At 40.2% G+C, this 24,056-nt stretch overlaps 1 protein-coding gene across 1 annotated transcript in view; it reads right to left on the bottom strand.

Moving 5' to 3' along the window:
* Nucleotides 1-1,211: 1,211 nt before the first annotated feature.
* The window catches only part of LOC122802295, a 1,020,490-nt gene continuing 997,645 nt past the window's right edge, over nucleotides 1,212-24,056 (bottom strand). Inside the window, exons 15-16 of the mRNA XM_044071943.1 lie at nucleotides 2,601-3,251; nucleotides 1,212-1,811 (exon numbers count right to left, since the gene is read on the bottom strand). Of these exons, the coding sequence (XP_043927878.1) occupies nucleotides 1,798-1,811; nucleotides 2,601-3,251 (665 nt within the window). The 3' untranslated portion in view covers nucleotides 1,212-1,797. The remainder of the gene's footprint in view (nucleotides 1,812-2,600; nucleotides 3,252-24,056) is intronic.

The following is a 24,056-nucleotide window of genomic DNA, read 5'->3' as shown; positions in this document are numbered from 1 at the left end:
ACACCGCAGCTTAGTGTTCAGACTATTTACATATAAAACCAGCTGGGATGTCAAAAATGTGCTGGCATATTCTTACTATGCTTAGTACAAGTATGTCTAGATAAGAACCATAAATATCCCTGGAAGACCATCTGCTATTTAGCCTTTTTTTGCTAGCACATTACTAAATACAAAATTAATTATTTCATTACTGAAGCACTTTGTAGTACTCTAATAAAAATCTTACATTCTAATATGGCAACAGCCTAGCCATGTCTGAGACCAGTCTGGTCAGAAATAAGCAATTACTGATAATTACTTTGGGAATTGTGTTCTTAAGCAAATTTCCACAGATGGACAAATAAAAATTACATAAATAAATAAATAAATAAATCAAAATGTGTCGAAGATATAAAATTATGGAAGATATAGCACTGGGCTGTGCATGCAAATGGTCCACTGTGATCTGTGCACTACCCCGGTAAAGAAATATAAATAAATAAACATAAGTAAATAAGCCGAAGTACTCTTTACTGATAACATATACTTGTAAACTTGAGTAGATCGTGTTTAAAGTAAATTTGCAATGATTTTATCAATAGCACCTACATTGTTTGCATCACTCTTTCTTAGGGGTGGCATTTCGGTGCACTGCTGCTTGGTTCCCCAATTTGATTCTTGGCTACAATGCCTTCACTGCAGAATTAGCAGGTCCAGCCTGTGTCTACATGGGTCTTTTTCAGAAATGATGGCTTCTTCTCACATCACAGTATGTGCTGTATATTACACTGAAGCTCTCCAAACTGCCTACAGTTATGTGTGCCACGTGTTGACATTTGTATACATCATGCAATAAGCCAGTGCCCAGTATGAGACTAGTTTCATTGTCATGTGCAAACTGAGGGCTGTCATAGATTGTGGATTTCATGTGCAAACTGAGGACTGTCATAGACTGTGGATTTCCTGTGACTCTGAAATGGATACGCATATAATCGAGGAATTAATGAATGAAAATTACAAATCCTTTGACTGATTTTCTGTACACTGTTATAAGTTTACAGTGGTGCATCCACTACTTAAGCATAAGTTAACATGCAAAGGTGCCATCCTGCTAAGGTAATGAGGATTAGAATATTTTATTTTATTTATCCTTTGTTGACCGGGTTAGTCCCACTAAGCAAGTGGCCTCTCTTTAGAGGAGACCCAAGGTGGTATTTATACTACTAGGGGAAATTTTGTCTAGGGCATCAGGGAACCTCCCTTACTCTTTTCAATATATACTGTGGAATCTTTTACATCCATCTGAGCTACCACCCACTCAAGCAGATGGAGTATCAATTTAACATCTCATCTGAAGGATGATACACTCAGGAGTGCAGCACCTACATTATCTACTGACAGCATTAAAAACAAATCTATCAGCAAATGCATTTTATTGCAAATATCGATGTACTTATTAAAATGTTGTATCATACAGGGAATTTATACTACATACACTCTAGAAAATAAGAAAAGTAAAAACACATCTATCTATAGAATTATTGGTTTCTCTTGAGTCCAGTGCTCAGTAATCGTACAATAGAAATAATAATAACAGTAACAATAATGGAAGTTCTGCAAATGTATTTGCACCATTCTATGTAGTTGCTCCATGCAGATTTCACATATTAGCTGGCATATATTTTTTATGTAAAGTCCTAAGCATGATTAAAGTTCAGATGTTTTGTAGTTTGGCAAATTCATTAAAAATAATAGTTTACACTTCCATATAAAATGTGTGATGATGGTTTAATTTTCCACAATTAAAGCTGATGGTTTTCATAGCCAAATGCCTGTAATGAAACATAAGGATCTGTTTTTAGAATGTTTAAAGGTTCATTATGCCAAACAATTTATACTTCCTTGTTAACATAAATTATATGTTACCAAATAAATTACTTTGACATCACAGAGACAAATAAAAAGATCAGGAAAACAGGAAAAAAAAAACCACAGGTGACGTACTAAGCAAAGATTTACTACTCATGCTTGTAAAGGAATGTTTAAAGTAACCCTAGACATAAAATCCTAACATCTGCTTTTCAGAGAAAGAGATATTTTATATTACTTAGGAAGATATAACAACTCTTCTTACAATAGGGTTGTCTGGATGTGTGAATGTAAATTAAAATCACTAACTGTTTTTGAATTGATAACCTTGTACTTTTATAATCGGTTCTGTCTGATGTACTTTGTATGCTGAAATATTGTACGAAGTACAGATACAAATGGATTGGGCCTGGCAGCACACACGATTCTAAATAAAACAGTATAAGAAATATTTTCATAAAATACAAAAAGTATTTGTAAAAGATGGGTATTCTCTTGCTATAAAAGAAAAATAAAAAAAAATAAAGTTAATCTCCATTAAATATTACAGAGTATTATCTGGAGTAATATTATATTACATATTATGACAAAATAAGTTAAATACCATTTAAAAGTATGAATGTACACACAATTGTTAAAAAATGGTTATGCAAAGCAGTTAAGTATCACAAAATTGACCAGCAGCAGTACTGTTTTAAACAGGTTACAATACACTTTTACAGTAAGACACTACTTTAAGGAAATACCCATACCTGAGGTGGATTTGTAGAAAGCAGAATGTTCTTGACTGCTTGTCAGTAGATTTGACGAAGAAAAATTTGCTTCTGTTAACTTGCTGCCACATGTAAGTGATGGAGGGGGAGGAAGCAATGTACTATTGGGACTGGTAATGTCTCCTTCAGCGACTAAAGTCAGATCTGCTACATATTCATCATCATCTATGGTCTGTACAGCCTGATTATGCCAGTCATCTGACTGCTTTCGCACTGTTGATCTGTCAGTGTCTTGAATGTGTGGGATTGGAGACAGTGGTGCATTGAATGGAACAACATGACCTTCTTTCACTATGTATTTTTGGTTATTAGAAGATTTTACAACAGCCTGATCTGTATTTTCCTGTCTCCCCAATGACCTTGATTTCATATTCTTGGAATTGGCAATGGTGTCAGATGTTGCAGTCTGTTGTTTAGAATTCAAGGAATTATGGTTTGTGCTATTTTTCCCGTCATTTGCTAAGTCTGTTTTCTTGTCACATTTAGATCCTGCTGGAGTAGAAGATGATGGTGTAGAGGTGTCAGGCTTTAAGCAAAGGAAATCAGGTAAAACAAGGTCTTCTTTTCTTAGCAATCCACGCTGATCCTCTGCTCTATTACTCTGAGCTTTAGACAACATTTCAAAAAATTCTAGATGGTAAAAAAATGATAAATGATTATTAAACATGAAAAGCAAATAATCACTAGTCAGTCAGTTTGAATACAATAAAACAAAAAACATATATATCCCGGATAAGCTAAAAATACTGTATGATATGCTTAAGGTGTGGAGATGCACTTTCTGTCTACTATCTTGTATTATAAACCTATACTATAAGCAGAGATATAAAAAAGCTCTAGAATATATATAGTGATTATTAAAATACTTATGACCTATAGTCTACTAAATATGACTTGAGAAATTTTTGACATTTGCAGATGAATCCAAATGTTCTACTACATCTTGAGTTAAAACTCTGAGAAGGTTCAACCAGGTAAAATCAAACAGTGAAACCTTCCACTCAAAAACATTTTATTACAGCATTTTGCTTCTTGAACTCTCCATGCCCCCCAAAACTTATATATCCCTAATCCATGGTAGCACATAAAATAGGAAAATGGAAAATAGCATACATATATGGTAGTATCACTGCTAGTGTGGAAAAACATTAACAGTGATTTCTTTATGGAAAACAATGACTGCCAAATAGTTGGAAATATACAAATTCACTTCTAGTCACTATCTGTGTAGGGCAGTTAGAACAGGTGATTAAGTCTCTGATCTGTCAACAAGCTGCTTCCTGTAGGCTACGGTTTGATTCCCTTACACTCTATTTGCCTACAGTGTGACTCTATGCATGTCACTTAACCAGATAATGTTCTGCTGCATCTGGGACATTGGTATAGGCTATTTTGTGCTCTCACAGATGACATGCCTTGTAACTATCTATGAACAAAACCAGCAAGTTTAAATCAATGGGTTGAATGTTCATCTACTTGGAACTAATCAACTAGTAGGTTAGTCAGATGCAAACAGCAAGTTTTGTTTATGCCCAGCATTATGCTCTCAAATTTTTAACTTTTTCTCTTCTCTTACTTACATAACCCTGTATTGTTGATATTTCAAGCAAAAATGTATCTGATCAGTATTTCCTCTGTCTTTCTGTAATCCTTTAGCCACTGCTTGCTTTAATCCCTTCTACAAAATGTTGCTACATCTAAACTAAACTTGCATCATGTTCATGAAATCTAGTGCTATATCTGCACATGAAAAGGTAACCTAATACTGATAACAGATTCAAACTTGCCTCTAAAACTTCAAATGTCTAATTATGTCAAATCCCCATATTTTTTTCTGAAGAACACAATGTGGATCATACACTAGATCACTTATTGTCCATCTATGTTGTGCTACACATCTGTATCATCTCACCCTGTTTACTGTTATGCCCTACATAAAGGGCCTTATACAGAATGATTGCTACATCAACTCTATAGAGTTGAAATGAACATACAGTTCTGTGAGGTACTCGGAGTAAATGAAATGTATGTACTTAATCATAACATTAACTCTAGATGATCTGAATCCATCCTGTCCAACCTCTAAGACTTAGCTAGGGTCTCAGGTCAGCTCAGCAACAAAAACCTTCTTAGGCACTAACACATCACACCTTCATATATACACCCAAACAAAATGAGAGAGAGACAGGTAGACTTAAAGAGGGAGAAGGAAGAATCAGAGAAAACGATGAAGGCATCAGAGAATGCTTTAGGGAGTATTAAAGAGACATTTATGCAAATGACTACAGAATTAACTACCAGGCAGTCTCTTCATTTTAATATCTGATCTATTTGCTATTCAATATATATATATATATATATATATATATATATATATATATATACATATATATATCTATATATATATATATATATATCGGTTCATAGGTAGGTACTAGGCTATCTGCCCAAAGGCATTTATAAGCCTAGCCAGAATGTGCTGGCTTTCGCCGCCCCCTTAGATTAGCTTCTTGTTCCTCTGTCCAGCAGAGCCACTGAAGTGATCTCCGAGGTAAACTTTCTGTTTCTCATCCACTCGTCAAGATTTCTTTTGAAGAGTGTTAGCGAGGAGCTCTGCCTAATGTAGATTGGAATCTTGTTCCAAAGCATGGGAAGTCTCTGGGACAGGAATCTATCCCTCCAGCACGTCCTATTTATTGTTGTGGTGAGGTTTAGATCCCTAGAGTGTGTGGTTCACGGGGATAAGGTTTTCTTTAGGTGGAGCATGTCCATCAATTCTGGGTTTGACATGGCCTTGTATGTCAGGCAGAGATCACCTCTGAGTAGGCGGTATGCAACCGAGTACAGTTGTAATTTCTTCAGTCGAGCTGCATAGGGCATCTGTTTGAGGCCAGTGATCCTCTTGGTGAGGTACTTCTGTGTTTTTTCCAGCTGTTCATAGGTTCATAGGTTCATAGGTTCATACTAGGCTATCTGCCCGAGGGCATTTACAAGCCTAGCCCATCGTTTTGTGGCTTACGCCACCCCTTTAGTATGGGGAACTATACCCATTATTTTGCTGTGCCTCTGTCGAGCAGTGACACTGAGGTAATCCCTGGGGTATATCTGCGATCTCCCATCCATTGGTCAAGATTTCTCTTGAACAAGGCCAGCGAGGTGCTCTGCCTCACATGTACCGGGATTTTGTTCCACAGCATAGGGAGTCTTTGGGTGATGAATCTATCCCTCCAGCACGTCCTATTAATAGCCGTGTCGAGGTTTAAGTCTCCCGCCCTTGTGGCTCTGATGGATCTAGATTTTTTGAGGTGAAGCATATTCATCACATCCGGGTTTGACATGGCTTTGTATGTTAGGCAAAGGTCACCTCTGAGCAAGCGGTAAGCGACTGAATAGAGCTGGAGTTCTTTCAGTCGGGCAGCATAGGATAGATTTTTGAGACCCTTTATCCTTTTGGTGAGGAACTTTTGTGGCCTCTCCAGCTGCTGCAAGTGTCGGGTCAGATACATTCCGAATGGGGCATTGTACTCAATCATTGGTCTGATGAGTGATGAGTAAAGGGAGACTATAACCTTGATCTAGATGAGAATCCCTTAATGATAAGGTGGGCAATGTAGAAGGTCTTCCTAACTACTTTAGCTACATGGGTGTCGAATGACAGACTACTATCAACCTGGGTCCCCAGGTCCCTGATAACTTCTTCTGTGCTCAGTGGATTGCCACCTATTTGGTAGCTAGGGGTAACCTTGTTTTTCCCGAAGGGTATGACTATGCATTTTTTGGCATTTAACTTTAGGCCATGGCTCTGGCACCAGTTATCCGTTTCTGTGAGACCCTTCTGAAGGATATCTGTGTCAGATGTGTTTTCTACTATGGCCCAGTTTGCAGTCATCTGCAAACTTTGTCAGCCATAAACCTCCTGTGTTTGCTTGTACTTGGAAAAGTAGATGCCAAACAAGAGTGGACCCAGGACTGAGCCCTGTGGGACACCACTTGTGACAGGCTTTGAGTCTGACATGGCCAGCAACTCTGACCCTGTGGGTTCTGTCACTCAGCCAGTTTGCAACCCATCTTGTGATGTATGGGTTAACATTTAAGCTGATGAGTTTTTCAATGATACCGAGTGGGGTATTGTATCGAAGGCCTTAGCCAGATCGAGGTAGGCTGTATGGACTGCCTTTCCCTCATCAATGACTTTGGTAACTGTGTAGAATAAGTCAACCAAGTTTAAAAGGCATGATCTTCCTTTGACAAAGCCAAACTGGGTTGGATCCAAAGTCTGCAAATTCCCTATGTCTTTATTTATGAGGTCCATTATGATCCTCTCCATGGCTTTGCAGATAAGGCTTGCCAAGCTAATGGGCGGTAATTTCCAGGGTCGGTGGAGGCACCGCCTTTGTGAAGTGGGACCACAGTTGCAGTGCGCCACTCCTGGAGTGCGTATCCAGAGGTAAGACTTTGATTAAACAGCTGTCCTAGCTGTGGGTTTAATTCCTCATTGAGTTCGTGGAGCACACAGCCGGGGACACCATCAGGTCCCATGGATGCTGTGTTTTTGCTTTGGAGAGAGCAGTTCTCACTTGGGCTGGAGATGTTTGGGGGCTGCAATCGTTTGGTATAGATATCTCTCCTTTTGGGGGCGGGAGAAGTTTGCACTGAACCTGTCAGCCAGTATGTTGGCAATGTCTGTAGGATCAGTAATCTTCACATCATTTTGAACTAGTTCTGAGCATATCTGGGAGTTTCCTCCTAGGTTTCTAACATAGCTAAAGAAGGCCTTATGATTGTCTTTTGAGTCTTTAGCTATTTTTCTCTCGAAATTTGCTTTGGATGATTTTATGAGAGCTCTTAGTTTTTACTTATAGTGATCAAGGGTGTCTTACCTTTTAAGGATTTTGCTCTATCTTGTAGTAGCTTCCTCCTTTTGTTGTAGAGTTTGTTTATGGCTGGGGTCCACCAGACTGGGCCTTGCCTTTGGTACAAAGAGTCTTTGTTTTGCTTGGGATTGCCTTATCCATGCAGTCCTGCAGGTGCTGGTAGAAGGCATTTGTAAGTGATTCAGCGGCTTGAGTACTGTTTTCCGGCTCGGGGGCCTTAAAGGAGACCACACTAGTCTTTAGAAGTGTGAAGTCGGCTTTTGAGAAGTTCTTTACTGTGGTCTTTTTATTTCAGGTGGGGGTGGGATGAGGACCTCCAGCGAGATTAGTTGTGATCTGATCTCACCAGTGAGGGGTATACTTCGGTGTTGAACATTGTGCTCCCATGTTCGTGATGATGAGATCAAGTATGTTATCTCCTCTTGTGGGGATGGTGACTAGTTGTTCCATGGCATTTGAGTTTATGAATTCCAGGAACTTTTGGGCTAGGGTGTTTGGGCTTGAGTAGTGTTCCCAGTCTATATTTGGGTAATTGAAGTCACCTAGTATGATGGTGTTTGGTGATACATTTATTCCCTCTAGTGTTTTCAGGAAGGCCATGTGAGGTTCCTGAGTTTGTGAGGGAGGCCTGTAACATGCTACAATTTGCAGAGCAGTCTTGCCTACGGTTAATTGCACCTGGATGGTCTCCGATGCATCATGCGTTGCCACCAGTCTTGAGGTGTGGGTGTCCTTGATGAATATGGATACCCCCCCTCCTTTCTTGGTATTTTCCTGATTTTGGGGCGGAGCATGATATGAGGTAAAACCTGATAGCGCTGGGGTGCTCTCAGGAGCCTTGAACCAGGTTTCTGTCACAGCACAGACATCGATGTTCTCCATACTGAGAAGGGCCACGAGTGCGTGCATTTTGAGATTTAGACTTCTGGCATTGAGCAGCATTACCCTTAGTTTTTTTCCTTTTTTGTGTTCTAGGGTGGTAGGTTTAGAATTTGAGCCTTGCCTAAAAAGGCACTATGGGGTGGCAAGAGCCTTTGCCAATATCCGGAATCCCAGGGTGACAGGTGCAAGCCGCCGCTTCCGAGGCAGCGTGGCTTGTCCAGCATGTCATCCCAGGCAGACAGATACTGGATCCCCTTTGAATGACACCAGTGTTTAAGCCAATTGTTAAAACTGATCATCTTATCTCTGTATTGTGGCATCATTCTTGGTGAAGGTAGGATACTGCTCAAGGTCAGGGTCATACCTGCCTGGGCTACATAATCAGAGAGCTCCTCAATGTCTCTTTTCATGTAGTCCAAGGAGGTACGTTTCAGGTCGTTTATACCAGCGTGGACAATGACTGAGTCGTATTTGTACCTGCTGTTGAGAGACCTGAGTGCTTGCGTTATGTGGCGGATTCTAGCGCCCGACAGACAGCTTACTGTGACCTTCTCCTTACTCAGTCTGGTGGCGGGGCGTCAGTGTGTCTGACTATGGAGTCACCAATGACTAGTGTGTCTGGCATTGTGTTTGGCCTTAAGGGCTGTGACTGTTTGACACTCTGACTGTGAGGTCTATGTGTTGCAGGTGTTGTGTTCTGAGGTGGTGGTTGTTTGGGTGTCTGCTTTGGTGGCCTCTGCTGTTTTGGTAGATTTTTGATCAGAGCCTCCAGTATGTCTTTGTGTGTTTATGTGTATGATTTGAGGTTGTAATGGTACTATGTGAGACTGGGTCTATAGTGTGTGTGGTAACCTTCTCCTCCTGACTGGTCTTGCCAGTCCTATGTTGAAGAGCTCAGCCTCCAGTTTGGCCGTATAGTTGCATCTCTCGCATGTATTTGTGTTTTGTGGGAGGAGGAGAGGGTTGTCTGTGTACATGAGGCAATTGTAACATTGCCTCAATATTCAGGTTCACCAGCTGAGCAGGAGAGGACACTAGCAACTGATCCCTCGACATGCTAGAAGGATAGACAAAAACTTTAAACAAGATTCGGGGATGTGGGTGACCGAGAAATGGGGGTTGCCTTTTGGGGTGCTATCTATAAGAGTGCGTATCAAGGTAATAAGTACCGTAGGAGCAAGTGCTGGGTTTAACAGATAGAGAATAGTCTACTTAGAGTCAAGTAGAGATGATCTTTTTAGTTATAGGATCGCTGATTAGATCAGTAGTATAGGTCGAGGAAGGTAGTTTCAAGGGAAAATTTGAAGAGTGGACTTTAGGTAGCCGAATAGTTTAAACCTGCTTAACGGCTGCCCTAGTGTGCAACAGTGGCAGCTCAGCTAAAGCGTCCTTTATAGCAGGGCGCTGGAAAAGGCAGGAAATGACCCAAAATGGCCAATAAACTACAAGTTACTGCCTTAAACCACTCCTCTGAGGACAAACAGGCAGCTCAGTACTCCCTACTCCCACTAGTGAGTAAAGAAACTACCCCTTGACCAAACAAGGAAAATAAGGAAAACAGGAACCAAGACAAAGCCCAGGGATCAGCAAAATCTGGTCTCTGGAACACTAGTTAGGAAAGTATGGAAAGCAAGGATATTTTTTTTGCTTTTTTCAAGTTTTTTTTACAGAAAAACAGAAAACACAATAAATGCTATGATTTTCGATTAAATGCTATCAAAAGCTAGTACACTTGAGTGTATTAGCCTGTAGTTTAACTTTTAGGCAAAACTTAAACTAGCAAGTGCAGTAAACAGTTTTAGCTTATAAACACAGTAAAAACAGTGCAAACTTTGATAAAATAAGCAGAAACAGTAGTCGAAAGGCACAATAAGTCGAAAAAGCCAAGAAAAATACTTAAAATCTGTTGCAGGTGTCTTGTCAGGTAAATCCCAAATGGGGCATTATACTCTATGATGGGTCTGATGAGTGATGAGTAGTGGGGCACAATGACCTCTTTTGATCTGGATGCAAACCCTTTTGTGAATAGGTGGGCCACACTGAAGGATTTTCTAACCACTTTGGCAATGTGATTATCAAAGGTGAGATTACTATCTACTTGGGTCCCCAGATCCCTTATTACGTCTTCCGTATTTAGGGGACTACCACCTATGTGGTAGTTTGTGGGTACTTTGTTTTTTCCAAAGGGGATGACTATGTACTTTTTGGCATTTAGCTTGAGGCCATGAATCACCAGGTATCCGTCTCAGTGAGACCCTTCTGGAGGATGTCTGTGTCAGCCAGAGAGTCAATTATGGCCCCCAGTTTGCAGTCATCTGTGAACTTGGTCAGCCATCATCCTCCTGTGCTTGCCTGTACCTCTGAGAAGTATATACTGAACAGGAGGGGTCCCAGGACTGAGCCCTGGGGGATGCCACTTGTAACCAGTTTAGTTGGACCTAGAGCCTGCAACTCTCACCATGTGGGTTCTATCCGTGAGCCAATTGGCAACCCATCTCATGACATAGGGGTTTATGTTCAGGCTGGTGAGCCTGTCTATAATACCAAAATAGGGAAAGGTGTCTAAAGCCTTTGTGAGGTCTAGGTAGGCTATGTGGACCTCCCTTCCCTCGTCTAAAGCCTTGGCAACTGTCTCAAAGAAGTCCACCAGGTTTAGGAGGCATGATCTGCCCTTAACAAAACCAAGGTCTCTGTTAATGAGTTCCATGATGATGCACTCCACAGCCTTGCAGACCAGGCTAGTCAGGCTTATAGGGCGATAGTTCCTGGGGTTCGTTGTGGCTCCGCCTTTGTGGAGCGGGATAACTGTTGCTGTACGCCACTCTATGGGTACGTAGCCTGTAGAGAGGCTGAGTTTGAACAGTGTGTTTAGCTGAGGGGTTAGTTCATTTTGGAGCACATGTAAGACACAGCCTGGAACACCGTCCGGTCCCATTGAAGCTGTGTTTCTGGCTTTGGATAGGGCTGTTTTAACCAGTGTGTCACTGATTGCCAGGGCTCTACATTCTTCTGGTACGGTTATGGGCCTTTTAGGGTGTGAGGCTTGCACTAAACCTGTCTGTCAGAATGTTGGCAATATCAGTCGGTTCAGTGTATTTTGTGCCATTCTGTATTAACTCAGAGCAGATCTGAGAGTTTCCACTTAGGTTCTTGACATAGCTAAAGAAAGCTTTGTGGTTATCTTTGGAGTCCTTGGCAATTTTTCTTTTGATGCTAGCCTTGGATGATTTTATGAGGGATTGTAGTTTCTTGCCGATACTGATCAGGGATGTCTTTCCTTCTTGGGATTTTACTCTTTGCTGTACTAGTTTCCTCTTCCTGTTGTACAGCTTGTTTATGGCAGGGGTCCACCAGACTGGTTTCCTTTTCTTGGAGAAGTGAGTCTTGGTTTTGCTTGGGATAGCACGATCCATGCATTCTTGCAGGTGCTCATAGAGTGCCTTTGTAAGGGATTCAGCAGCTTGGACGGCATTGTCCTTTAGCATGGGGGCTGTGAACCTTTCCACCTCGGACTTAAGTAACGTGAAGTTTGCTTTTGAAAAGTTTTTCATGGTGGTTTCTTTGATTGGAGGTGGGGGCAGAATGTGGATATCCAGAGTGATTAGTCTATGGTCTGATTTAACCAGTGAGGGTTTGACCTCCGCTGTGGAACACCTGTCACCCATGTTGGTGATGACCAGGTCCAATATGTTGTCACCTCCGGTGGGGGTGTTGACCAGTTGATCCAGGGCGTTCGAGTTTATAAATTCTAGGAAGCGTTGGGCAAGGGAGTTAGTACTTGAGTAGTTCTCCCAGTTAATGTTTGGGTAATTGAAATCACGCAATATTAGGGCATTTGGTAGGACCTTCATATTTTCCAGTGTCTCCAGAAATGCAGAATGGGAGTCCTGGGTCATGGTGGGTGATCTGTAGCAAGCTACAATTTGAATTGCATTTTTGCCTGTTGTTAGTTGCACATGGATGATCACTGAGGCATCATACTGCACCACTAACCTGGAGGTGTGGCTATCCTTGACGAATACAGATACACCCCCGCATGTTTCGGTCCAGGTTCTGTGACTGAAAAGTATGGTATGAGTTACAGCTTGGTAGTGCTGGAGTACTCTCTGGAGCCTTAAACCCGGTTTCTGTTACTGCACAGATATCGATGTTCTCCATACTGAGGAATGCCTCGAGTGCATGCATTTTGAGGTTTAGACTTCTGGTGTAGAGTAGCATTACCTTCAGTTTTTGGTTACTTGTGCTATTTACGTGGTGGGTTTGTCTTTTGAGCCTTTCCTAAAAAAGGCAATATGGGGGCAGCAAAAGCCTTGGCCTTTTTTTACACATATATATATATATATATATATATATCTTTATATATATTTATATTTATATATATATATATATATATATATATATATATATATATATCTTTTTTCTCAGAAAATAAAGTAGATACAATAAAAAAAACACTTTAAATGCACAGAAATGGCTATCGCACTTTAGTGTGCAGCCTACAACAGTTAAACAGATTATTTAAACACAAAAACGACTTAGTTCAAGTGTAGGCAGCAGATAAGTGCAATATGTAGTAGAAACAAGCTTTTTAAATCACAGAAACGCTAAAGAAATCGGCATTTTAGGCAGAATTAGTTAAGACAGCAAGAAAATGCAGAAAAATGATACTTAATCACTCCAAAATCTCTCTTTTGTCTCTCTGCTGATGTAGAACTCTGCAGGACATCTGGCAGGCACTTGCTGAGCTGAATACAAGCGCAAAAAACATGCAAATGCATTTTTATAGCAGGGGAATGAAAGATATAGAAATTAGCCCAAAATGGCCAATAAACGATTAACTTCTGGGCTACAGCAAACAAGGAGCACAAATTTCAGAAAGAAACAGTTCAAATAAGCAGGCAAAAGCATTTAACCAGAAATTCCCAGCTTAGAAGGACAGAATCTAGCTTCTCCTCCCACAAGAGTGCACACCACAAACCTTCTTAGTGTAAAATAACTGGCCTGAAGCCCAAGTGCTTAAACCAGAACTAATGCACTTTTAGAATAACAGACATTGAGCCTTCAATCAGCAATTCCCAACTTAGAAGGATGTAAGCTACCTGTCCTGCCACAACAATGCAGTCCACAAACCTTAATGTAAAACAACTGGTCTGAAGCCCAAGTGCTTAAACCAAAAGGCTTAGAATAACAGTTACAATTTAATCAGGCTACTACCAAGCAGTAATAACTGCAGCAGAATAATACAATTGAGTACTTTTAAGAAGAAGCACATGTAAAATAAGGCAATAAAGTGGGAAGAAACACAATTACAATAAAAACAGATGAATAAAGTACAATTTTTATAACAATAGAAAATGAGCAAACTGATTTAAACAAATTACCCAATTAACCAGTAAAAAAACCTCAGAACTGAGCCCTGTTCCAGCAGTCATCCACTGCCAAAACCTCAATGCTTCCTGAGATAGTGAATAGGATTTTGTTCTTCCCTGTTTGTTGATAGACCAAACTACAGTCATGCTGTCTGTTTGGATGGAGATCATACCCTGGGGTATGTGGTCTTGAAGTTCTAGCAAGACAAGGAGGACATTTATGTGAGTGGTAGCATCTAAGCCTACCTTCATAATGGCCACCCCACTTCAGGGAGAATGTATCTGTGGTCACAGTAGCCACTGGAGCAGACGTTACAGAAGGTTTCCCTATGGAGACTATTGTAGATTTGGGTGACCATCTGAGATGGGTGCAGCAAGAATCTGTGAAGAGAATGTCCTGAATAGAGGAAGAAGACATTGGCACCACTGCTCTTCCAATATCCACTGTAGGATTCTCATGTAGAAGCAAGCAAAGTGAACCATTAGAATAGACGAATCCATGAGACACAGTGTCCTCAAGGCCAGAGCTGCAAGAGGGGTGGAAATAAGAGACTAGATTGCTGCTCTCCGAGTATACATTCTTTCTTGTCGAAGGGAAATTATGCATTGAGCAGTATCTAAATTGCCTTATGAATGTGATCATCTGTGATCGATTCAGGTTTTATTTAAAGCTTGATCAAAATCCCACAGAGGAACAAAGATTGATAAGATAGTTTTTTACTTGAATCAGGGACTCTATTGAGGGGGGTAGCTAGAAGCCAATTGTCCAGATATAGTAACATTTTGAATTCTAGATGTCGTACATAAGCAACTATGACAGCCATATATTTGGTGAAAATGCTGGAGGCTGTCATGATACCAAATGGAAGGATCCTGAAATGATAACAGCTGGCTGCTACTCAGAAGCATAAGAACCTCCCTGACTCCCTCACGATCCTGATGTGAAGGAAAGCAGCTTGGAGATAGATTGAGCACATCCAGTCATTCTCCCTAATAGAAGGAAGAACTGACAGCACTTTGACCATTCTGAAGACGGTCAATGAACAAATATGTTTAGAAGGCTTACATCCAAGATTGGTCTAAGGTCCTGAATTTTCATGGGAACATAAAAGAACCTTGAATAAAATCCTGACCTTCTGTGGTTTGGTGGGACCTCCTGGATGGCTCTTTTTTTCTAATAAAGATAATATCCCGTGATGCTTACTAAACAGCATGAAACATTACCTCGCTGGTCAACTTGAATCACTTTTCATCTGAACCCTACAGTCAGGTTTTGTGCCCAAAGAATGCAAAATGGCTATAGTCATTACCGTGCATAAAGGTCTAACCACCGATCCGGGTAACTACAAGTACATATATCTGACCAGCCTCATATGCAAGGTCATAGAAAGAATCATCATAGACATGATAAACTAAGACACGTAACCTGCAAATGCTGGACGTATTACAGTTTGGCTTTGTTAAAGGAAGCCATGTCTGTTAAATCTGGTCAACTTCTCTGAGAGGGTCGGAAAAGCAATGGATGAGGGCAAGACTGTGCACACAGCTTACCTTGACATGGCAAAGGCTTTCGATAGAATAGCCCACTCAGGCATTATAGATAAGCTCACTAAATTAGGTATAAACCATTTTAACAATCGCTGGATAGCCAATTGGCTCACTGATAGGACCTAGGAGGTCAAAACAGGTGAGGCCACCAACACCAAGAGGCCAGTCACTAGCAGAGAACACTAGGGCTCAGTACTGGGTCCATTCATGTTTGCATCTATTTCTCTGAAGTGGAAGCAAAGTCTGAAGGTTTATGTCTGACTAAATTTGCAAATAATTGCAAGCTGGGGTTACCACGGACATTAACATTTTTCAAGAAGGCCTGTCTTTGAGTAACATCTGGAGCATTTCTCCCCGGGCCTCCGCTGAAAACAGGCTCTGTGGAACCTAGTCGGACATTCCCGGTCAACAAATGTTAAATAAAAAAATTTTAAAAAACAAATAGTGCCAAAGCCGTGGTCTTAATCTCAATGCTAAAAAATCATAAGTGTACTCTTTTGGAAGTCAATCATCCCAGCTAAATACCAGGTTGATAATATGCCCCTAAGAACTGACCCAGTGGTAAGGGATCTGGGTGCACATGTAGAGAGCAGCCTTACCTTTGACCACCATATGGCCATAATGGTGAAAAAATAATTTTATGTTGAGCATAAGGACATGACATCTAGGTTCAATGAGGTCATTATCCCACTGTACTCTGCCCTTTTCAGACCAATCTCAATGTTCCCCTCAGTATGTACCAAACCAGGCATATGCAGCAACTACAGTGGCCTCAGAGGTTCTTTACAGAAAGAATACAAGGCATAACAAACCGAACTTATGTAGAATATTATAAAGCCCTTTCCTTCTACTCAGTCGCCTACAGATTGCTAAGGAGTGGTCTTTGCCTGGCTTACAAGGCATCTGCAAACCCCACACTTATGACGCTCCTGCATATTTGTAAATCAAACAGTGCCAGAAATACAAGGTCTAGGGACCTGAATTTTGTCTGTGACTTAAACAGAACAAGCTGGAGAGACAGGAATGTGTCCCAGAGCCTGCCTCTCCTATTGAATGGGCTTCACATCCATGTAAAGCTGAGTTTGTCTATTGTCCAATTTAAACACAAGCTAGACCAGTGGATGGGAAATAATAAACTTACACCAGGGATGGCACCATGTCCCTTATGGACAGAAGTAGCTTAATAAATGCCTTGCCCTCGATGCCCTATTTGGATACAGATGTCTTTATTCTTTCGGAAAAACTTCACTAGGCGTAGAAGGCTCTCCTAGTTCATTAGCCTAGTAATAATTTATGAATTTATAAATCTATGAACCTCTCTTCTGGCCTGTTTTACTTTATGGGGTGAGATTCCTGTAATGGCCTTGGGGGGGGGCTGCAGTGATTGGAGGGAAAATAGAATGCATTAGCCTTCGGTTATAATCCCTGTTACCCACTTGTCTTACATGCTTGCCTGCCACACAGAGTGTTGGAGGGAGAGACGATCCCCAACTGCCTCCAGAGTGCGGCAACTCTTCAGGGATACTGCTGCTTTCTGTCCAAAAAGGGGCTGCGGTATCCCTCATTTTCTAGACCTTCTCTGTCTCTGGGAAGATATCCATTGAAGGGACTGTGTCTGCCACAGCTGACCCTTTCTGAAGTTGAGTCAAACTGCTGACATTTAAACTTTTAGAACCAAAGTGACTGAGCCTCTTTTCAGTTTCTGCTGTATACTCTTTGTAGGGCCTCAAACTTGACTCCAGTGGCAGATAATGTCTTTCCATCTTGTTTGTACTTCTGCATTCTTTCTTTCATGGTTGGTCCAAAGAGAAATGACACATTGTATAGGGCATTCATGAAGGATGCCTTGAAGTTGTCTTACAAATTCGCTCAGGTGCAGCCAATGTTGTGTGTCATGGCAAGTGGCTGCCTTGGTTACTCCATCTGCCGCATTGTGCATAAGGCAAATGAAGAAGTTACAGATGTTTGACATACATACATATAGTAGAGATAGTTGTTTTCAGTTGCTTACTAGTCTTGGTTGTCAATGAAATATTCAGCAATGATAGGGCCTGCTGGGCTAAATTTCTCTGTAATGTTTTCATATGGGTGGTGTAGTCCAGGGCACTCAAAGCAAAAATGCCCAAAGCATACACCCACTACTCTAGCCTATCCATCATCCTGGACCACCATGATGCTTTCCAGTGTGGGGGATTTAATCCAAAACAGTCTTTTGGAGGCCTGAGTAACCTATCGGGATTCCTGGGATCTGCCTCACAATTACCTGGCACTTGCCATGACTTCCTATTCACCACATCTATAAAGCTGTCAGTGAAAGGAACCACCCAGGATATACATGATGCCAAACCCTAAGCCTCAATGAGAACCATCTCATCCTGAGAGGGGGGTCTACAGGCAAAGTTCCCCTCTGGCACATAACCTCAAGGATATTGCCAAATGAGGAATTTTGTAAAGGGGTTAGTAGAGAACACTCTCAATCATCCAAGTTGGAATCTGGGGTGGGAGGCTCCAAAGGGGAAGTCTAAGTGCTTCCATTTGCATGTCCTTATTTATGGTGTATTAGTGGTGGCTTCATCTGACTCCTCAGAAAACTGAATCTGCTGCTGAACAGAGAATTTGAGACTTATTGCTTGGCTCTGAATTCTGGATGCCTTAAGAGAAGGTGGAGGCAAGGTGATGAGGTAGTCTCACTGAGGATATAAACTTGGAGAAGGCTAAGTGTAGATTCTAACTGGGAAACCAATCATCCTACCCAACAACTGAAAAGCCCATCAGAAGTCCTCTCTCGAGTCAATGGATCTGATCCTCCTGTTACAGTTCCTGACCCAATGTCAGGAGGAATCTCGGAGACCAAAATTTTGGAAGCCTCCGATGCAGGGACTAGAATCAAGAAGCCTAAGTTCAATAACCCAGAAGAGGCAGTGGAACCAAATGAATGTATCCGGAGATGGCATCAGTATTATCAGCTTGAACCCTTGGCACCAGGACTGTATCAGCTCTGTTTTTATCAGAACCGAAAGAGTCAGATTTGGGATCCTTGGCGCCAAAACTATCTAAGATGTCTGCACTAAGGACACAGGTCCCTGAACAAAGAATGGAGCCTAGGAAACCAGAACTAAGACCTGGACAAGCAAAGTAATGGAGATGGAGTAATATGTGTGGATCTAACTGCCTTTGGAGCTGAAGGTGTTAGAATGACACCCTATTCCATCTGGGTCCTCAGAACCCTCTGCATCAGTTGGTCCATATCTGCTTCAGAGGTTCTTTTGTAAGACCTGAAGGATTTTCCTGACAGTGCTGATGAAGGTCTTTAAGGAGGGTGCTAGTCCAATTGTCCTTCAAGAGTCTTTTTTTCTTGGAGAATCTAGCAAAAGCAGCTCTGACCGAACCATATCCAATGGAACAGTGTATGTTGGGGTCCTGTCCAATGAATCCTCAAACCTCGGCTGCTTTAGAGTCGAGGAAGGAGACACTGGATTCACCTGACTCGTTTTAGGATGAAAGTCTCATGATTTGGTAGGTTTCTCCAAATGTTTTTTAGGCTTCAAAGATTCGAGATATGGAAGAAGCAAACCTTTAAGAGTGAGTTTGTTCCTCTGGTCTGAAATATGCCTAGGACCAAATCCCTTGCATATCTCACAGTCTACTGTGAGGTGAGGGACCTCTACACAAATGACAGACTGGTTATGTAGATCCTGTGGTGGGATCTTATGCTCACACAGTGTTTATTTTTTTTAAAGCTTGTCTGCTTATCCATTATAAAGTGAGCTAACACACAACATTTTTACACAGAAAAGAAGTACTGGAGGCATAGTCTAAGTCTCTAAAAACTACATAACTATATAACTTCAAATACTAAACTCTATCTAAGATACATGCACTCTAAATCTCTAAGAACTATACAACTATCTAACTTCAGACACCATACTCTGCCTAAGACACATGTAGACACAATAAAAGGGTTAAATCACACCCTAAATTTTCTAATTTTAATCCTAACTCTATTTCTAAATCTAAATAACTATTTCTCTCTCTCTCTCTCTCTCTCTCTCTCTCTATATATATATATATATGGTTCCCCTTCAGAAGGTTGAACGGCTGAAATCTCGAAATGCATATGGTCAAGACCATATGCTCCAAATTTCAGAAGCACGACCTTCTGAATGGGGATCGGCATACAGCGCAGAACAGGAGATTTCCCTTTCTGTACTGTAGTGCGATCTCGGAGTTGGAATAAATAAGTAGCGGGGGGTTTGAGGGGTGCAGGGGGCTTGTTCCCCCTGCAGAAACAATATTTTGTGTTTTGTTGTTTTTTTTTTTTTTTTATTTCCCTTTCGGAAGGTCGAGCTTCTGAAACACAAGCATAAGGTTTTGGCCATGCATTTCGAGATTTCAGCCATTCGACCTTCTGAATGGGAACCATATATATACATTCAACACTGAAATACTACAAACGCAACAGCACAAAAATGCCCTAAAAGGAGTTCATTTAAAGCAGAAGAAAATACGAGTTATAAAAGTAATGAAATTAAGCATTAAGGGCTACAACTACTACACAGAAAGAATCATAAAAACTTCTAACTTGGAAAGGACAACTAGTTATTTGAAAAAAATTTGAAATTATGACATGGAGCACTTAGCTGCCCAGATCGGCATCTGTTTGTGAAGACAGCAACAAATCTCAGGTAGCTTAGAGGACAGACGCATTACGGAATGGAAGAGTCTTGAAGGAGCTCGAGGCTGGTGCACTGATGCTGCCAGATTGGATCCACCAAGCGGCTCCAAAGACCCATAAGTTGGAAAAGACGGACTGAATGAACAGGATCCATCAGCCATATGTTGTTAGTATTTATGACCTTGCAATAAATATTTTTTTCTGTTTTGTTTTCTACAATTACCACTATATTGTGGACTTGGTTCCTGGACTGTATGTCCTGTAGCTGCTTTTATTACAACCTGCTATTCTACGTGTGTGATGCTTCTGAACTAAGCTAGCAGTTTTTCAATGCATTTAGTGTAATGTCTTGCATTTGAGTCAGTATTAAGTCTGAAATTATCATGCTTTATCAGCATTAGGAGTATACCATTCTCACACATGCTACACTATTCCCTTACACTGCATAATGCTATAGCAGATGGCTACACGTGTAAACAATTATGTTTGACTCTTCCTTTCTTGACATGTTAATAAAGCATTTAATATGCGACTAAAATAACATGATAGTATTGTACTGTCATACCTATTAATAAGACTGTTAAGCATAGTGCCTGCATTAACTATTTGTAGAAGGTTAATCCTAAGTCTAAATCATTCTTCATAGCCATTTTAATTAGGATTTGCGTCTGTCGTATTTGTAAGAAGCCAGTTCAACATCCTTGTTTTTGTGACCTATTATAGTTTTGTTCCATTAGTATCACCTACAAACTGTTACTCACTACTGCTGACATTAATTATTGTTTATGTAACCTCATACTCACTTTTCTATTTTCCTTAACGGCATTTTCATGGCATTTCTTTTCTGTAATCATCTGAAGTCCTCTAGTGGAGTTTGAAAGGATGTGTGTTGTGTTTTCACACTATCTCTCATCTTGTCTAAAATTACACCTGTAAACCCTAACTTCTTCCTTCCTTATGGTCCTAATCAATATCTATTTTTGTCCTAGTATTTCCTTACTCTGACACTCTGTGATACACCTCACTTGGCTTCATGAATTGAGTGACTACACAGTTCCAATATGTCACTACTTGCAACATACCTGAATTTTTTCTCTCTCTGAACAGACATCTAAAGCCCAATATTTTCTCTATATTTGACCTGTATGTGTCTGCAGCTTTAAGCTACAGAATTTAATAGTTTACTTTGATTTTTGCACAGATTATTAGTACCTTGATGTTACTATACCTATTATCTGGATAGTACACTATCCCTTAGTTATCCCTTATAACTTCTTTTAACCCCCTTGCTTGAGTCTACATATGCTCCTTTCTGCCTATCCCTTAACCTTTTAATGTTTCTAAATCCAATAAGTTCTCCTGCCATAAGTAACTGCCAGCCAGTCTTCTGCTTTAACATCTGATCTATTTGCATTTCAATACCATATTTGACACATATATTTGATATAAATTACCTGTCTCCTTCTAGGTGTCTGTTAATTGTTTTTGTAGTGCCATAGCACTGTGTTTTTAGGGCCCTACTCCCAGTTTGGGCTCCCTCTGGTCTCCTAAACTATCCCTAATTCCTACCCACCCCACTACAGCTACATTTCTACTTCCCAACTCCCCACACTCTCTCAATATCATCCAATCAATTCATCACATCAATCCTAATTAGTCTTTCCTTCTCAGCATATTTAAACCACTTTATCACACTCATCATAATTAGTCTTTCCTCCTCACTTGTACTCTACTATCTTTCTCACTTATATTTGAACAGCACCGCCTTACTCACCACCTCTTACTAACTTTTTATAAGACATAATTTCCTAATTTTTAAATACACAATGCTACTCCTTCACACACTCTCCCTACCTCTATCTCTTCTGACCTATGCCACATCCTACCACACTTCTATTCTATATTATATCATTGTCTCCTCTGGCCCAATACACCAAATGCCTAACTCAGCTTTCTCTCACCCTGCAGTAGCTTCCAGTCTAGACACCATCACATTCCATACCCTCTTTACATACAACTATATAAAACAGGAAAGTACAGATGCGTAAGTTAAACTTATAATAAAAGTAGATTTCCAAATTATCACTGCTGTAGTGTCCCAGCCAAAGATATAATGGTCAGACAGCTTCTAAAGCTTCAGGGCAATTTCCATGCACAAAAACTGTCAAGCAGCTTGAGTTGAGCTGATTAAAAGACAAGTTTGGGTGTGAAGTCCTTCATAGGTTTCCTGCCAGGAGAAAGAGGGAAACTGAGCCCTGAAAGGACAATGCTAAGAACAGCAAAACATAAATGCTGACATTGTGGCATAGAAAAACACACACAAAAACAAGGGAGATGAAGGGATGGAGTGGCTACTGCAGCAATGATCATTCAAACATCAACTGTTATGGTAAGTTCAACTTACATAACTGTACTATGTTCATCATATCGATCACTGCTACAGTAACCTTAACTATATGGGTAGATTAACATAGTTAACTACATTTGGGAGGTGGAAGAAGAAGAGTCCAGAAATTCCTGCAGAATGGTCCTACCAAAGCTTGACCTGGATGTAGACAAGGAAAAAAGCTTATAGTGTTTTGTAAAAGTATGTGCAGAGGACCGAGTAGTAGCTTCTAGTATATTTGTAGATTTTAAAACTTTCCAAAAAGCCATTGATCAAGCCAAGGCCCTTGTAGAGTGTGCCTTCACCCTACCTGGAATATATTTGTTATGGTGAGTATAACAAAAGGTAATAGCCTGTAAATAAGACATAAAGCCCTATCAGGGCTAGAATGCTGTAACTACAAGATTTTATTAATCTGGGGGATATCCCCATTCCTCGACAGTGGCAAATGCATCAACAAACTTCCTCTTCTGAATTACTTCAACAAGAATCGTGTCCAACAAGGTATTAAGGTACCCTCTCTTCAACAGTATGCTCTTTAATACATGTCCTGAGAAAACACTATATATTCAGATATAATTTGTGCCTAATGGAGCATTTGTCCCTTTATCAAAGATTTTTTTTTGAAAATATGTGTGTCAGCTGGAAAAATGAAAAAAGGAATTTGAATAAGTGGGTTTCCTATAAAGAGATGAAACAAACTTACATGACTGGCAATCCTTCAAAATCTTAACATCAAGTTCATGATGTGAATAAGTGCAAGTAAATCTCAAAAACTCTGAAGCTTTACTGCTACAATTACTAACCTGTTGTACTTTATCAATAGAATCTACCCAAAAGATAACTATATCACCTAGAAACTGCAAATATAAGTTATAAAAACCTTAAATACTGAATTAAAAACAAAGTATTGTTCCAAGTAAGCCATGATTAAATTTGCAGGGCACATGATGCCCCATGCCTACCCCTGTTCTCTGCCAGTAAATTTCCCCTTCTGAAAATACAAAATTATTATATAACACCACTTCCAATAATTGTGTTAAAATGTGCATCTCCCATGTAGAAATCAATGGAATTTCTTCCATTAAATCAGAAAACCAATGTTATGGAGAATAACAGAAAAAAGTATATCACATCAATGGTGACAGACATTAAATTATCATTAAATAATTCACTCCACAGATGGGTCAAAAAGGCCTAGGAGTCTTTGAGTAGATATGGAAATTCATTAATAACTTGTTTTTACTTAAATTCTACATATTTAGCATTATAAAATGTTTTTGACCCAGATGCATCCACAATTGGTCTTAGAGCGGGGATCGGCAGAATTTTATCCAACTCAGGGATCCCAGACATACTGGGAATACACATTTTCTTATTAAGACATATGTTGTAAATGTCTTCATCAATTTGTCTCTGCATATGTATATCACAGTCAACTTTATGCAATATTCAGTTTGTTTCTTGACCCAACACTACAAGTGTCATCTCTTAAAACACTACTCATAAGTGAAACATAATTAATATAGTCCATTACTACCACTCTACCCACTTTATTAGGTTTCACAGCACATACATCCCCATTATTACTAAGATCATACAATAAATTGACTTTTCAGATGACATTGTAACTCCGCTTAGTCTGACATTTATTAAACAACCCTCTAAATATCTTTAGGACATTTATTTTCAAATAGTTGG

Source organism: Protopterus annectens, chromosome 5.part0 (assembly GCF_019279795.1).
Source record: "Protopterus annectens isolate FY-2018-M chromosome 5.part0, PAN1.0, whole genome shotgun sequence".
Classification (NCBI taxonomy): Eukaryota; Metazoa; Chordata; order Ceratodontiformes; family Protopteridae; genus Protopterus; species Protopterus annectens.
This window is presented reverse-complemented; position numbering and strand designations above follow the sequence as displayed.